We start from the raw sequence: 14,947 nt of genomic DNA, 5'->3' as shown, positions 1-14,947 counted from the left end.
GTAAAGTTTTAGCACCACAAGCGGTAACCCCGAGCTACAATTGGGAATACCCTGCAGTGTTGCTCCAGGATCCCTTCTGCACTTACCTTGTCCGTCGCTCCCACGATGTCCCTCCTGCAGTGTCCCCTGTAATGTCCTCCGGCCGATGCCGGCATCTGTCTTCAGGGTTCTGTTCCCTGCGACGTCAGGACTGAACGGCGGGAGATTTAAAAATGTCAAAAAGTGACATTCACTAAATTCACTAAAATCACATAGTAAAACATTACTGTATCAAACCATTTCACATACATTTTGTCCCGAGTGCTTTGTCCGGCGCCCTGCCTGCATTTGTACCGTTCTTTCTGCCTGGAAACTGAGAAACGTCCATGGCGTCCAAAAAGTGTCCCTTTAGGTCAAAAGCGGTTTTAGACCGGCTAGAGAACAGCGATAGTAAATCAGAACCACTTGCAGAATTGAGTGATAATGATTCGTGGGGGAAATTCGTCATCAGACACTGAAAACGATTCTGCGACTTTGCTCAGCGATGTGCGAACTTGGCGCTATATTTCAAATTTCAGTGTTTTTGGTTTGATTATATTATTGAATTAAATTTATTATTTTTTAGGATTATTTATTAAATTAAAATTTATGATTTCGTGTTTCAAATTTTAACATACCCGGTATGTTTACTAGACTCTTGTTCAGACAGATTTCAGCAAGTTATTCCTAAAAATTACCGGCCTACAATAAAAAAAAAAATACATATTTCCATGCAAAAAATGTTGATATAGTTAAATAAAAAAAATTAAAAAAAATATATATAAATCCGGTGAATTAACAGACAAGTACCAAAAAATGTACATAATCAGACAGCTAGGGAGGCTACCGGGCCCTGAGCATCCCCATTTCTGGTATGAAGGTTCAGGAACAAGTTTATGGCCCACTTCAGAAAACAATGCTCCCTTCCCGGGCCCAGAAGTCGAATGTGGCACTAGAGGTCCAAGCATGACAACTACAGCACGAGAGACCCCGGCTGCCCAACAGATCGGGCATATGATCACGTGGTCAGTTTGTCTCTCAGCGTGCCTGTTACTATGGAAACCAGGTCCAAACCCAGTTTGCGGCAGCTTGCTGCACATTTACGCACCACTAACCACACAGTCCCCTCAGTACGCTCTATAACGACACTGCCCGGCGCTATCCATACACCCCACAGCCACCTACCTGCTCGTGCTACCTACAGCACTTGTCTCTCAGTACCGCCCATGCAACCCAAACTCCGCCCCTAAGATGCTGCTGAGAGCAGGTGCAGACAGGGGTCACGCCCACGTATTATAGTAACACCCAAAAAGGGGCCGAGCTTTGTTCGAAGTTACGCCCACATGGGGAAACACGTTCATTCCGCCAGTGAAGACTATCCAAGTCATAGCCCCGCCCAAAACGTGCCTTCGCATCCCTAGCACGCTTAGTAACCCGGCAACAAGCAGAAGCCCCGCCTTTTAGGGTCCTAACAGGAACATAGGAAGTAACTCAGCCTGGGGCGGTGACCGCTATGTGAGCCAGACCACAGTGACAGCACGGCGGATAAAATACAATGGTGTCATATTATCACATGCACTTCTAGCACGTGGCGTCATGACAGAGTGTTAAGTGCACATCGGTGAGGACGAGGCTCACAGAGCTGCTATTGGTCACATTGTTGGACGCTTGGACTTCTCCGAACATGTCACTGGCTAGTGCTCCTGACTGTCATAAAGAGGGCGGGGCTGAGGCTGAAGAAGTCTGGGAAATGTAGTTGGGAAAAGTTAACAACTTGGAAGTTGGTGGTCGGACGAGAACTACAAATCCCAGAGTGCTGTGCGGGGGAAGGGAGTCCAGGGGCTGAAGGGTGAGGGAGGTAAGTTCTAATACAGAGAGCTCTGTGTCCTGATGTCTGTGTATTAGGAGGGGAAGAGAGCTCCGCGTACTGATATCTGTGTATTAAGAGAGGAGAGCTCTGTGTACTGATGTCTGTCTATTAGGAGGAGAGGAGAGCTCTGTGTCCTGGTGTCTGTGTATTAAGAGAGGAGAGCTCTGTGTATTGATGTCTGTGTATTAGGAGGAGAGCTCTGTGTCCTGATGTCTGTGTATTAGGAGGAGAGGAGAGCTCTGTGTCCTGATGTCTGTGTATTAGGAGGAGAGGAGAGCTCTGTGTCCTGATGTCTGTGTATTAGGAAGAGAGGAGAGCTCTGTGTATTAGGAAGAGAGGAGAGCTCTGTGTATTAGGAAGAGAGGAGAGCTCTGTGTATTAGGAAGAGAGGAGAGCTCTGCGTATTAGGAGGAGAGGAGAGCTCCGCGTACTGATGTCTGTGTATTAGGAGGGGAAGAGAGCTCCGCGTACTGATATCTGTGTATTAAGAGAGGAGAGCTCTGTGTCCTGATGTCTGTGTATTAGGAGGAGAGGAGAGCTCTGTGTCCCGATGTCTGTGTATTAGGAGGAGAGGAGAGCTCTGTGTCCTGATGTCTGTGTATTAGGAAGAGAGGAGAGCTCTGTGTATTAGGAAGAGAGGAGAGCTCTGCGTATTAGGAGGAGAGGAGAGCTCCGCATACTGATGTCTGTGTATTAGGAGGAGAGGAGAGCTCTGTGTCCTGATGTCTGTGTATTAGGAGGAGAGGAGAGCTCTGTGTATTAGGAAGAGAGGAGAGCTCTGCGTATTAGGAGGAGAGGAGAGCTCCGCGTACTGATGTCTGTCTATTAGGAGGAGAGGAGAGCTCTGTGTCCTGATGTCTGTGTATTAGGAGAGGAGAGCTCCGCCTACTGATGTCTGTGTATTAGGAGGAGAGGAGAGCACCGCGTACTGATTTCTGTGTATTAGGAGAGGAGAGCTCCGCGTCCTGATGTCTGTGTATTAGGAGGAGAGGAGAGCTCCGTGTCCTGATGTCTGTGTATTAGGAGGAGAGGAGAGCTCTGTGTATTAGGAAGAGAGGAGAGCTCCGCGTCCTGATGTCTGTGTATTAGGAGAAGAGGAGAGCTCCGTGTCCTGATGTCTGTGTATTAGGAAGAGAGGAGAGCTCCGTGTCCTGATGTCTGTGTATTAGGAAGAGAGGAGAGCTCCGTGTCCTGATGTCTGTGTATTAGGAAGAGAGGAGAGCTCCGTGTCCTGATGTCTGTGTATTAGGAAGAGAGGAGAGCTCCGTGTCCTGATGTCTGTGTATTAGGAAGAGAGGAGAGCTCCGTGTCCTGATGTCTGTGTATTAGGAGAGGAGAGCTCCGCGTCCTGATGTCTGTGTATTAGGAGAGGAGAGCTCCGCGTACTGATGTCTGTGTATTAGGGGGAGAGGAGAGCTCCGTGTCCTGATGTCTGTGTATTAGGAGGAGAGGAGAGCTCCGGGTACTGATATCTGTGTATTAGGAGGAGAGGATAGCTCCGCGTACTGATATCTGTGTATTAGGAGGAGAGCTCTGTGTCCTGATGTCTGTGTATTAGGAGGAGAGGAGAGCTCTGTGTCCTGATGTCTGTGTATTAGGAGGAGAGGAGAGCTCTGTGTCCTGATGTCTGTGTATTAGGAGGAGAGGAGAGCTCTGTGTCCTGATGTCTGTGTATTAGGAGGAGAGGAGAGCTCCGCATCCTGATGTCTGTGTATTAGGAGGAGAGGAGAGCTCCGCATCCTGATGTCTGTGTATTAGGAGGAGAGGAGAGCTCTGTGTCCTGATGTCTGTGTATTAGGAGGAGAGGAGAGCTCTGTGTCCTGATGTCTGTGTATTAGGAGCTCTGTGTATAATATGAAGATGTGATCTTGCTGAGCGTATTTATTTTCTTCCCAATACAATGTATTAATAGCAGACATTTTTCATTATCGGTATGTTAAAGCTGAACTCCATAAAAAAAAAAAAAAATACGTTTTGATCGTTGGGTTGTATGGAGATACATTCTCTGTATTGAGGTGTGTCCCATGTTTTCCATCCATTAATACTCCTCCTTTCATGCAGCCCCCTCAGTATTGTAAGCCCCTCTGGTGCTGAGACTTGTAGTCTGAGTTGTTGCACACATCAGGTCATTAGTTGCACACCTCCTCCATTCAGAAAAAGTCTTGAATTCATGTCACTTAATGCCAGGCTGTCTGTTCTTGCCTGACTACAGGTCTCAGCGCCAGACATTGGAGCGTACAGTATTGGGGGTGGGGGGAGAGAATGCCTTAGTTTAGCCAACAAGAAAGCAATCAGCACAAGGGACGTTACTTACAGGTGAAACTCGAAAAATTAGAATATGGTGCAAAAGTTCATTTATTTCAGTGCAGCAACTTCAAAGGTGAAACTAATATATGAGATAGACTCATTACATGCAAAGCAAGATAGTTCAAGCCGTGATTTGTCATCATTGTGATGATTATGGCTTACAGCTCATGAAAACCCCAAATCCACAATCTCAGAAAATTAGAATATTCCGTGCAATCAATAAAACAAGGATTGTACATAGAACAATATTGGACCTCTGAAAAGTCTAAGCATGCATATGTACTCAGTACTTGGTTTGGGCCCCTTTTGCAGCAATTACTGCCTCAATGCGGCGTGGCATGGAAGCTATCAGCCTGTGGCACTGCTGTGGTGTTATGGAAGACCAGGATGCTTCAATAGCGGCCTTCAGCTCTTCTGCATTGTTCGGTCTCATGTCTCATCTTTCTCTTGGCAATGCCCCATAGATTCTCTATGAGGTTCAGGTCAGGCGAGTTTGCTGGCCAATCAAGCACAGTAATCCCACGGTCATTGAACCAGGTTTTGGTGCTTTTGGCAGTGTGGGCAGGTGCCAAGTCCTGCTGGAAAATGAAGTCAGCATCCCCATAAAGCTCGTCTGCGGAAGGAAGCATGAAGTGCTCCAAAATCTCCTGGTAGACGGCTGTGTTGACCCTGGACTTAATGAAGCACAGTGGACCAACACCAGCAGATGACATGGCTCCCCAAATCAACACAGACTGTGGAAACTTCACACTGGACATCTTGCATCTTGCAGTGTGTGCCTCTCCATTCTTCCTCCATACTCGGGGTCCTTGGTTTCCAAATGAGATGCAAAAGTTGCTCTCATCAGAAAAGAGGACTTTGGAGCACTGAGCAACAGGCCAGGTCTGTTTTTCTTTAGCCCAGGTAAGACGCTTGTTTGTTCAGGAGCGGCTTGACAAGAGGAATACGACATTTGAAGCCCATGTCCAGGATCCGTCTGTGTGTGGTGGCTCTTGATGCACTGACTCCAGCCTCAGTCCACTCCTTGTGAAAGTCCCCAACACTTTTGAATGGCCTTTTCCTGACAATCCTCTCCAGGCTGCGGTCATCCCTGCTGCTTGTACACCTTTTTCTTCTACACTTTTCCCTTCCACATAACTTTCTATTAATGTGCTTTGATACAGCACTTTGGGAACATCCAACTTCTTTTGCAATTACCTTTTGAGGCTTTCCCTCCTTATGGAGGGTGTCAATGATGGTTTTCTGCACAACTGTCAGGTCAGCAGCCTTTCCCATGATTGTGATTCCTACTGAACCAGACTGAGAGACCATTTAAAGGCTCAGGAACCCTTTGCAGGTGTTATGGCTTAATTAGCTGATTAGAGTGGGACACTTTGAGCCGAGAATATTGCACCTTTTCACAATATTCTCATTTTCTGAGATTGTGGATTTGGGGTTTTCATGAAAGGTTTTTCACCTTTTAAGTTACATTACTGAAATAAATGAACTTTTGCATGTTATTCTAATTTTTCGAGTTTCACCTGTAGAGTCAACCATGCCACTTGTGCTTTTGGGTTTTGAAATGATCTGAAATCTTCCTCCGACTCCTCCTCCCTTCCCCCACTGCCATAATCATCCAGTGCCTTGGGGTTCAGGCTGTTCCGGCTGCATTCACACCTCCTTGTAGTGTGAACATGTATATCATCATTTTTTTTATTTTTTAGTATTCTTTAACCACTTCAAGTCCTTTCACCCCCTTCCAGTCCAGGCCACTTTTCAGCTTTCATTGCTATCACACTTTGAATGACAATTGCGCGGTCATGCAACACTGTACCCATATGAAATTGTTAGCATTTTTTTTTAAACAGACAAAACTTTATTTTGGTGGTAATTATTCACCACTGGGATTTTAATTTTTTTTTTTGCTATATAAATGAAAAAGTCCAAAAATGTTGAAAAAAAAATGTTTTTCTTATAAAATTTTGCAAATAATCTTTCTTCATAAATCTTGACCAAAATGTATTCATCTATCTTTTTAGTAAAAAAAAAATAAATAATACCTAATTAGTTTATAATCAAAAATTATAATTTTTCAAAACAATTTTTAAAATTTTAATTTTTTATATTATTATTATTTTTTTTTTTTTTTTAACATACCATCACCCTAGCAGTACAGTGTCGCCATAGTGACACTGTATTACTTGGTGGTGATGAAGATTTTTTTTTTTTTTTTTTAAAAAACCCATTTTTAATAAACCCATAAAGGCTGTAAAAGCAATCATTTCTCCTCGCTCCTAGATTGCAAGCTCCAAGGAGCAGGCCCTCCTATCCCTCTTGTATTGTTGCTGTATTGTCTTCCGTTATATTGTAAAGTGCTGAGCAAACTGTTGGCGCTATATAAATCCTGTATAATAATAATAATATATAAATCCTGTATAATAATATATAAATCCTGTATAATAATAATATATAAATCCTGTATAATAATAATAATATATAAATCCTGTATAATAATAATAATATATAAATCCTGTATAATAATAATAATATATAAATCCTGTATTATTATAATAATAATAATATCTCCTTCTTTCTGGCTGCATTCTTGCAGCCATTGAGAAATACTGTGAGAGGTGTGATTGGTCACATGGTACAAGGCTGTTGTGAATAGCCTTGTACCATGTGACCTCTGTGATCATTCACAGATTTCACACGTAGTAAGCAATGATGTCAGCAAGTGACATCTTGCTTACTACTATTCATGTGATCACTGATTGGCCAAAAAATGCACCGGGTGAAAACACGGAGATGTGAACCTGTCCCATAGGAAATCATGTTAAGTGGACTGTAGTGCGTTTCTGAAAATACTTAGGTGTGAACCTAGGGTTAATCAGTACGATTTGAAGTAGAGCGATTTCAACCATAGTTCCTGCACTACTTTTTCTTCTGATTTCATTGCGATTTGCATTGCATTCTGTTAAATGAACTTGTAAGCCACAGTGCAATCAGAGGTACAAATCGCACTGATCTGCAGCTTTTAAATCATGCTACTTCAAGTAAAGTCGTGTGATTTCGGAGTAGCAGTCAGTGTGAACAAGGGCTTAAAGCGAAAGTAGTGCTAGAATGAAAACATCCCTCCATTGTGCTGGTAGGAATGGCCGGTGTTCAGAGACTTCTTGGAATCTTAGTAAACCATTAAGCTAAGCCTGACTGCTGCATATTTAAAGGGAAGCTGCAGTTTGGAATCTTTAATATGTAACTTAACCTGAATTTGGGTTGTTGTTTAGGAAGAATAGCAGAATAACAGCAAAGGATTATTCAGAGAAATTTGTCAGAACGGAAAATCCCTGAATTATTATGGTTCTTGTTCCTTTATAAAACATGATGTGGTTAGGATGGAATGTACTTTTTCCTTTTTTTTTTTTTTTTTTTTTTTTTTTCTTTTTACACTGATTGGTTTACACCCATAAAGGCTGTAAAAGCAATCATTTCTCCTCTCTGGCTGTATTCTTGCAACCATTGAGAAATACTGTGAGAGCTGTGATTGGTCACAGCTTGTCACATGGTACAAGGCTGTTGTGAATAGCCTTGTACCATGTGACCTCTGTGATCATTCACAGATTTCACAAGTAGTAAGCATTTACTGTACAATATTTTCTTTTCCTTTCCTATCTATATCCTGATCTTTTGATAAATTTACCTATCCTTTTGGAGTATTTGAAATGTGTTACCGCAACATTTCATGTTCTATGTGTCTCTTGTACCATGTACTTGTGTTTAAAAAAAAAAAATATCCTGTTCTCTTTGTATTACTTTGTGTGAAATCCCTGGTGATTCTGATTCAATGATAGGATCAGTGTACTGCTATTTCTCCACCCCCAGCTCTCTAAGCCCCGCTGCTATGGATCCCTGTGAGAAGGGACAGAGTAGAGAAAACTGTTGCTCTCATGTACGGCACAGGATTGCGATGGGGCTCAGTTAAAGTGGTTCTAAAGGCTCAAGGTTTTTTAACTTCATGTTCTATGCAAGAAGGTAAAAAAAACCTTCTGTGTGCAGCAGCTAAACCCCCCCCCCCCCATTGTTACCGAAGACCCTTCACATCCAACGATGCTTACGATAGCCTCAGCTGTATGGGGACTCTTCCTCCTCATTGGCTGAGCCCGTTGGCTCCCGTTGCTGTCAATCACAGCCAGTGAGCCAATGAGGAGAGAGTAGAGGGCAGGCCTGAGCCACGGCTGTATGTGTCTTATGGACACATAGGGCAGTGGCTCGGAAACAATCATGCGCCAGTGTCCCCAGGTCAAGTGGCTTTCTCTGGGGGCACTGCTCGAGGGGGAGGAGCCAGGAGCACCAGCTGGGAACTCGAAAAGAAGAGGATCAGGGTATCTGTGTGCAAAACTACTGCACAGAGCAGGTATTTATGGCTTGTTTGTTATTTTATTACAAAAAAAGGCGACTTTAGTATCACTTTTAGCCGGATACAGAAGTTTTTTTTATTTTTTTTTTAAACTTTATGAATAGAATGCATGAAGGTAAAAGAAATTTCAGCCTTTAGAACCACTACAATTAGGGACAAACCTTCAGTTTTTATTTTTGGATATAGTGGAGAGTAATTAGATAGAACTGTCCAGTATTTATTGCCATCTGTGCCCACCCCGTCCCCAATCTTAAATGTTGTGCTGTCCCCAAAACAGGAATAGAAGAGAAATCTTCCAATGAGGACACTAGCACATTGGAGGAATTTCCTCCTTCCTGTTTTGACAGTGGGACAGAAAGTGAAGGAAAATCTCTCCAATGGGACATGGATGACAAATCAGACAGGAGTTATAACCTTCCCTTAATCTATCATTGAAGTATTAACTACAGGAAGATTGTTGTGTACAGAAAATATACTTTCTCCAAATGGGATTCTGTAATTTTGCATATGTGTGTCCATCCTAAGTGTTGCTCCTTTTCTAATATACTCAGCCGCTGCAAACTGTGTTCAGTCTTTAGTGCCTAGTCTAACAAAACCGTTAAAGTGTTACTATACCCAGGACCCTGCATTCACTATATCCGATCTCCCCGGAGCCTGCATTCACTATATCCGATCTCCCCGGAGCCTGCATTCACTATATCCGATCTCCCCGGAGCCTGCATTCACTATATCCGATCTCCACGGACCCTGCATTCACTATATCCGATCTCCCCGGAGCCTGCATTCACTATATCCGGTCTCCCCGGACCCCGCATTCACTATATCCGGTCTCCCCGGACCCCGCATTCACTATATCCGGTCTCCCCGGACCCCGCATTCACTATATCCGGTCTCCCCGGACCCCGCATTCACTATATCCGCTCTCCCCGGACCCCGCATTCACTATATCCGCTCTCCCCGGACCCCGCATTCACTATATCCGCTCTCCCCGGACCCCGCATTCACTATATCCGCTCTCCCCGGACCCCGCATTCACTATATCCGCTCTCCCCGGACCCCGCATTCACTATATCCGCTCTCCCCGGACCCCGCATTCACTATATCCGCTCTCCCCGGACCCCGCATTCACTATATCCGCTCTCCCCGGACCCCGCATTCACTATATCCGCTCTCCCATACTACACAGAACATGGAAATGAAATTATTTTAGTATACTATAAACTGCTAAATACCTTTTCTCAGCAGTCAGTGTCCAGCAGAGCACTGGTTAAAGCTTGTAGAAGGAGTTTTCTGCTCTAGCTGGATGCAAAACCTCTGACCTCTGTCTGGACAGTGCTGATTGGCCCTGTGCTGATCACATGCACTCCCAAGAAAAACTCAGCAATACACACCAAACTGAGCATGTGCAGAGTGACTCCACATGCCGTGTCTGATCATGAGATAAGAGGGGGACACTGGAAGAAGGGGAGGATCAGAGAAGTCAGGATCAAACAGCATTTTTACACAATGCAGGGGATTAACCCCTTAGGTTCCACAGTGAGTATAACCAGCATGCTTTACTGCATATACAGACAGATTTTACTGTTGTGGGTTTAGTAACACTTTAAGTGTAGATTGTTCGTATTGCTGAGATTTATGGGCTTACTTGCATTCCTTTATTCCCTTTGCTCTTTGTTTTCTTTTGTTACTCATCATAGGATACATCTACTGGTTTTGGCACGATGGCGAGTGAGCTCAGTGATGAGTCCAGCGAGACAGAGATGTTGAGCCGCAGTCTGTCCATGTGGTACGGGGAGCCATTGGATGGAAAAGAATTGCCTTTGGATCTTCACACAGCGGCTTCTATAGGACAGTATGAGGTTGTTCAGAGCTGCGTGTGCAGGTAGGAGTAACACATTGTTGTAGTCAATCTATCCTGAACTGGGCCACTTCATAACTTAGGCTTGGTTCACATCTGTGCGGGTGGTGTAGCTGCGGATCCGCGCGAAAATCCGTGCAGCCGCACCACCCGCACAGAGGAATGCGGATCCGTGGGCGGGTGCCATTAATTCTAATGGCACGCCGCCCACAGTGGAAATCGCAACCGTACTGGGAACCGAGGTACCCGTGTGGGCTGCGTTTTCAAAAGAAGTGCAGGGACGTCTTCCCTGCGTGTCCCAGGGCACGGGAGTCCATTCAAATGAATGGTCTCTCGTGCCTGCGCAAAACGCGGCCCACACGGCCATATATATGTGAACCGGGGGTAAGCGTGATCTATAAGCCTTGGTTACCTGGTAAAAACTACATCTCAAAACAGTTAGTAGATCTAAAGACATCTGCCATTGCAGTGCTTTCTACCTACCCAACAACAGCAGGGTTGATTTACTAAAACTGGAGAGTGCAAAATCTGGTGCAGCTGTGCATGGTAACCAATCAGCAGCTACCTTCAGCTTGTTCAATAATGCAGGCCATAGATGGGGAGAAAACCGGCCAAATTTTCTTTAAAAAAAACTAAAAATCGGTCGTTCAAGTGGCCGACTTTACCAGGAACGGTAAAAAAAAATAGGCCAATTTTTCATCCCGTCTACAGCCGGCAAAAAGTGTCCCTGCAGAGAGCTCTGCTATTTCTTTGACAGTTCCTTGACATTTATAGCGGTTGCAACAATGTATCTATTTGTAGCCATTTAGGATACAGATGTTTTTATTTGGAAACAAGTAGATACATTGTTGCAACCGCTATAAATGTCAAGGAACTGTCAAAGAAATAGCAGAGCTCTCTGCAGGGACAATTTTTGCCAGACTGGAATTCTTCTTCTTCTCCTCTCTCCTCTCTCCTCTCTCCTCCCTCCTTTCTCCTTCCTCTCCTCCTCTTCTCCATCCTCTTCTCCTTTTTCATCCTCTTCTCCTTCCTCTTCTCCTTCCTCTTCTCCTTCCTCTTCTCCTTCCTCTTCTCCTTCCTCTTCTCCTTCCTCTTCTCCTTCCTCTTCTCCTTCCTCTTCTCCATCCTCTTCTCCATCCTCTTCTCCATCCTCTTCTTCTTCTTCTTCCTCTTCTCCTTCCTTCTCCCTCCCTCCCTCCCTCCTTCTCTCTCCCTCCCTCCCTCCTTCTCTCTCCCTCCTTCTCCCTTCTTCTTGCAGGTCACGGCTCATGCGCAGATTTTTTTATCGGTAAAAAGATCGGCCGTTTTGCCCACCATTGCCGCGAAAATCGGCCGATCGGTAAAATCGTCCGATTTTTTTTTTTTTTTTTTTTTTTTTTTTTTTTTTTTTTTTTTCCCATCTTTACCGATAAAAAAAATCTGCCAAAATACCGAAAAACGGCCGAACAATTAGCCCACTAACTGTCCGAAAATCGGCCGATTTTTATTTTCGGCCGAAAAATCGGCCGATTTTCAACCCATCTATGGCCTGCATTAGCCCTCATACACACGGGACGATTTGATAACGCTGGTAATGTTAGCTGTGTAAACTCACTTTAAAAACATGCGTTTTTTTTTTTTTTGAGTTTTTGCATTAGCGTTTTGCCGCATCTTTAGCATTTTTTAGCGTAGGAGTAAGACTGCTATGGGACTGCCGGATTGTGTCCACTACGTTGATTGATCATGTTTATGATAGTTTACCAAACTTTGGAGATAATACACATAGCGTTGCTGTAGGTGCAGGGATGTTGGACTCCTATCGCCCGACACCCGGGACATGTAGCTCTGGGTGCCGGGCAGGTAGTGTTTTTTTTTTTTTTTTTTATTATATCCTTTAGCCCTGCAAGCAGCAGGCTGACCTGTTAGGTGGAAGCGTTTGGCCGGCAGCATTGCCGCCTGATTGCTTCCACACAGTGTCAGTGTCTCCACCCTTCCCCCCCAACCTCCTGGGACCAGCTCACCTTCGCCTAGAGAGGAGGGAGAAGAGTGGATAAAAAAAAAAAATAATTTTTTTTTTTAATTGTAAACAATGAAAGTTTCACCCAAGCACATACCACCCCCCCAAAAAAAAAAATATTGATGCCCCCACACCCACATATATGCACGTACAAACGTAAAAGCACATGCTGGAGTGCCTACGAATGAAACCGTTGATTGTGATACACATGTTGCATATCGCGGCGCACGCCAGAATGAGAGCAATAATTCTAGCACCAGACCACCTCCGTAACGCTAAACGAATGACCTATAGAAGGAGCTTGATCATCTGCGGGGCTGGGGCCAGCTCGCTGTCGCCTAGAGGGCAGGGAGAAGAGCGGATGAAAAAAAAAATTTTTTTTTCTTTCAGTTATAAAAAATTAAAGTTACACCCAAGCACATACCACCCCCCCCCCCCCCAAAAAAAAATATTGAGGCACCCCACCCCCACTTTATATGCATGTACAAACATAAAAGCACATGCTGGGGCGCCTACGCATGAAACTGTCGATTGTGATACACGTGTTACATATTGCCACACACGCCAGAATGAGAGCAATCATTTAGCACCAGACCTGCTCCTTAACCACTTCCAGACCGGACACTTTTACCCCCTTCCTGACCAGGGCAATTTTCAGCTTTTAGCGCTATCACACTTTGAATGACAATTGCACGGTCATGCAACACTGTACCCAAATGAATTTTTTACCATTTTTTTGAGATAGATAAAGCTTTATTTTGGTGGTATTTATTCACCACTGGGATTTGTATTTTTTTTGCTATGTAAATGAAATGTCCAAAAATTTTGAAAAAAAGTGTTTTTTTTATAAAATTTTGCAAATCAATAATATTTCATCATAAATCTTAGCCAAAATTTATTCCGTTATCTTTTTAGTAAAAAAAAAAAAAATCCAAATTAGTTTATAAGCAAAAATTATAATTTTTAAACATTTGTTTTACATTTTTATTTTATTTTTTTATATTATTATTTTTTATTTTTATTTTTTACATACTGTCACCCTAGCAGTACAGTGTCACCATGGTGACCACTGTACTACTTGTGAGGGGTGATGAAGATTTTTTTTTTTTTTTTTTTACACTGATTGCTTTTACACCCATATAGGATGTAAAAGCAATCATTTCTCTTTCTCTCTGTGTGCATTCATGCACTCATTGAGAAGAACTGAGTGAGCTGTGATTGGTCACATCCTGTCACATGGTACAAGGCTTTTGTGAATAGCCTTGTACCATGTGACCTCTGTGATCATTCACAGATTTCACACGTAGTAAGCAATGATGTCACAAGTGACATCTTGCTTACTACTTTGCATGTGATCACTGATTGGCCAATCAGTGATCACATGATCGGGACCTCGTACAGAGGTCCCGTCCGACGATCGGTGTTTCACGGTGCTGCGCGCTCCCAGGGAGCGCGCACAAGCAGGGTGCGGGGAGGCCGTTTATTGACGGCCACCCGACCCTGCAGTGCCACCGTCCGGCCGTTTATATACAACGGCCGGTCGGGAAGTGGTTAACTCTAAAGTCATGGCCTATAAGGAGCTTTAAACGTGTCAACCTATAGAACATATAGGGTACTAAAGTTCATCGCCATTTCACGAGCGCGCACAAATTTAAGGTTTGACATGTTGGATATCTATTTACTCGATGCAACCTCATCATTTTATATTTTACAAAAAAAAAATAGCGTAATTTATTGCTTTTTTTTATGCCCTAAAATTAACTTACTTGTATATTTTAATAAATTTTGCGTTAAAATCGTGCGCCATAAAAAATTGGTACTACCACTATTTTATTCTTTAGGGCGTCTGCTTTCAGAAAATATATAATGTTTGGGGGTTTTATGTAATCTTCAGGCCTAAAATGATTGTTTTAACCCTTTGAGGACCAAGGGACGTATTTGTCCCATGTTTTTAATCACGTGTATCATCTGATTAACAACTTAAAACTCTTTTTTTTTTTGGTTTGAGTCAAAATATTAGTTCTTATCAACAAACAACAAATGGATCTAGCTTTTTGCCAATTATTTCATGAAATGGCTTAGTTACAGCAACTGAAGTGTACGAACTTTAAAAACAAAAAAAATTGATTCTTTTGGCGTTCCAAAATCTTACGGTCCTCAAAGGGTTAAACATGCGCAAATAACACAAAGACATCTTTGGGAGCAAAAGGGATAAACGATAAGCCGGACACTCCCCTTTCCAGAGGAGCAGCCAATCGGTGCTCATTACACTGCAAGGTCTCTCCCCTCCCTGCTAGTCCCCGGGTGCGGTGCTGGAGAGAGGCAGGAAGGGGAGGAGGAGATAAACAGCGCAATGTTAAAAATATTAAATGTTTAAGTCGCCATAAAGCCTTTTTAGTTTTAAAAGCCCCAGACATTCTTAAAATCACCTCCGATTTAAATACGGTTTTGGTTCAATATCTTTTTTTTTTTTTTTATCTGGACAAGTAGATTGGGGCCCCG

The 14,947-nt window shown here is 43.5% G+C and overlaps 2 protein-coding genes across 2 annotated transcripts in view; one reads left to right on the top strand and one right to left on the bottom strand.

Annotated features, from left to right (window-relative positions):
• Window positions 1-1,296, bottom strand: part of LOC149438318 (dynein axonemal assembly factor 8-like) — a 163,782-nt gene extending 162,486 nt beyond the window's left edge. Inside the window, exon 1 of the mRNA XM_089659979.1 lies at window positions 1,204-1,296. The gene's annotated coding sequence lies outside the window, so the exon portion shown is untranslated. The remainder of the gene's footprint in view (window positions 1-1,203) is intronic.
• Window positions 1,297-1,736: 440 nt separating this feature from the next.
• Window positions 1,737-14,947, top strand: part of ANKS3 (ankyrin repeat and sterile alpha motif domain containing 3) — a 58,644-nt gene continuing 45,433 nt past the window's right edge. The window contains exons 1-2 of the mRNA XM_089659978.1: window positions 1,737-1,876; window positions 10,289-10,473. Of these exons, the coding sequence (XP_089516104.1) occupies window positions 10,313-10,473 (161 nt within the window). The 5' untranslated portion in view covers window positions 1,737-1,876; window positions 10,289-10,312. The remainder of the gene's footprint in view (window positions 1,877-10,288; window positions 10,474-14,947) is intronic.

Source organism: Staurois parvus, unplaced genomic scaffold (genome assembly GCF_062004578.1).
Source record: "Staurois parvus isolate SC_StPar_1 unplaced genomic scaffold, SC_StPar_1.0 ptg001193l, whole genome shotgun sequence".
NCBI lineage: Eukaryota > Metazoa > Chordata > Amphibia > Anura > Ranidae > Staurois > Staurois parvus.
The sequence above is the reverse complement of the archived record's forward strand: the minus strand, read 5'-3'. Positions and strand labels throughout refer to the sequence as shown.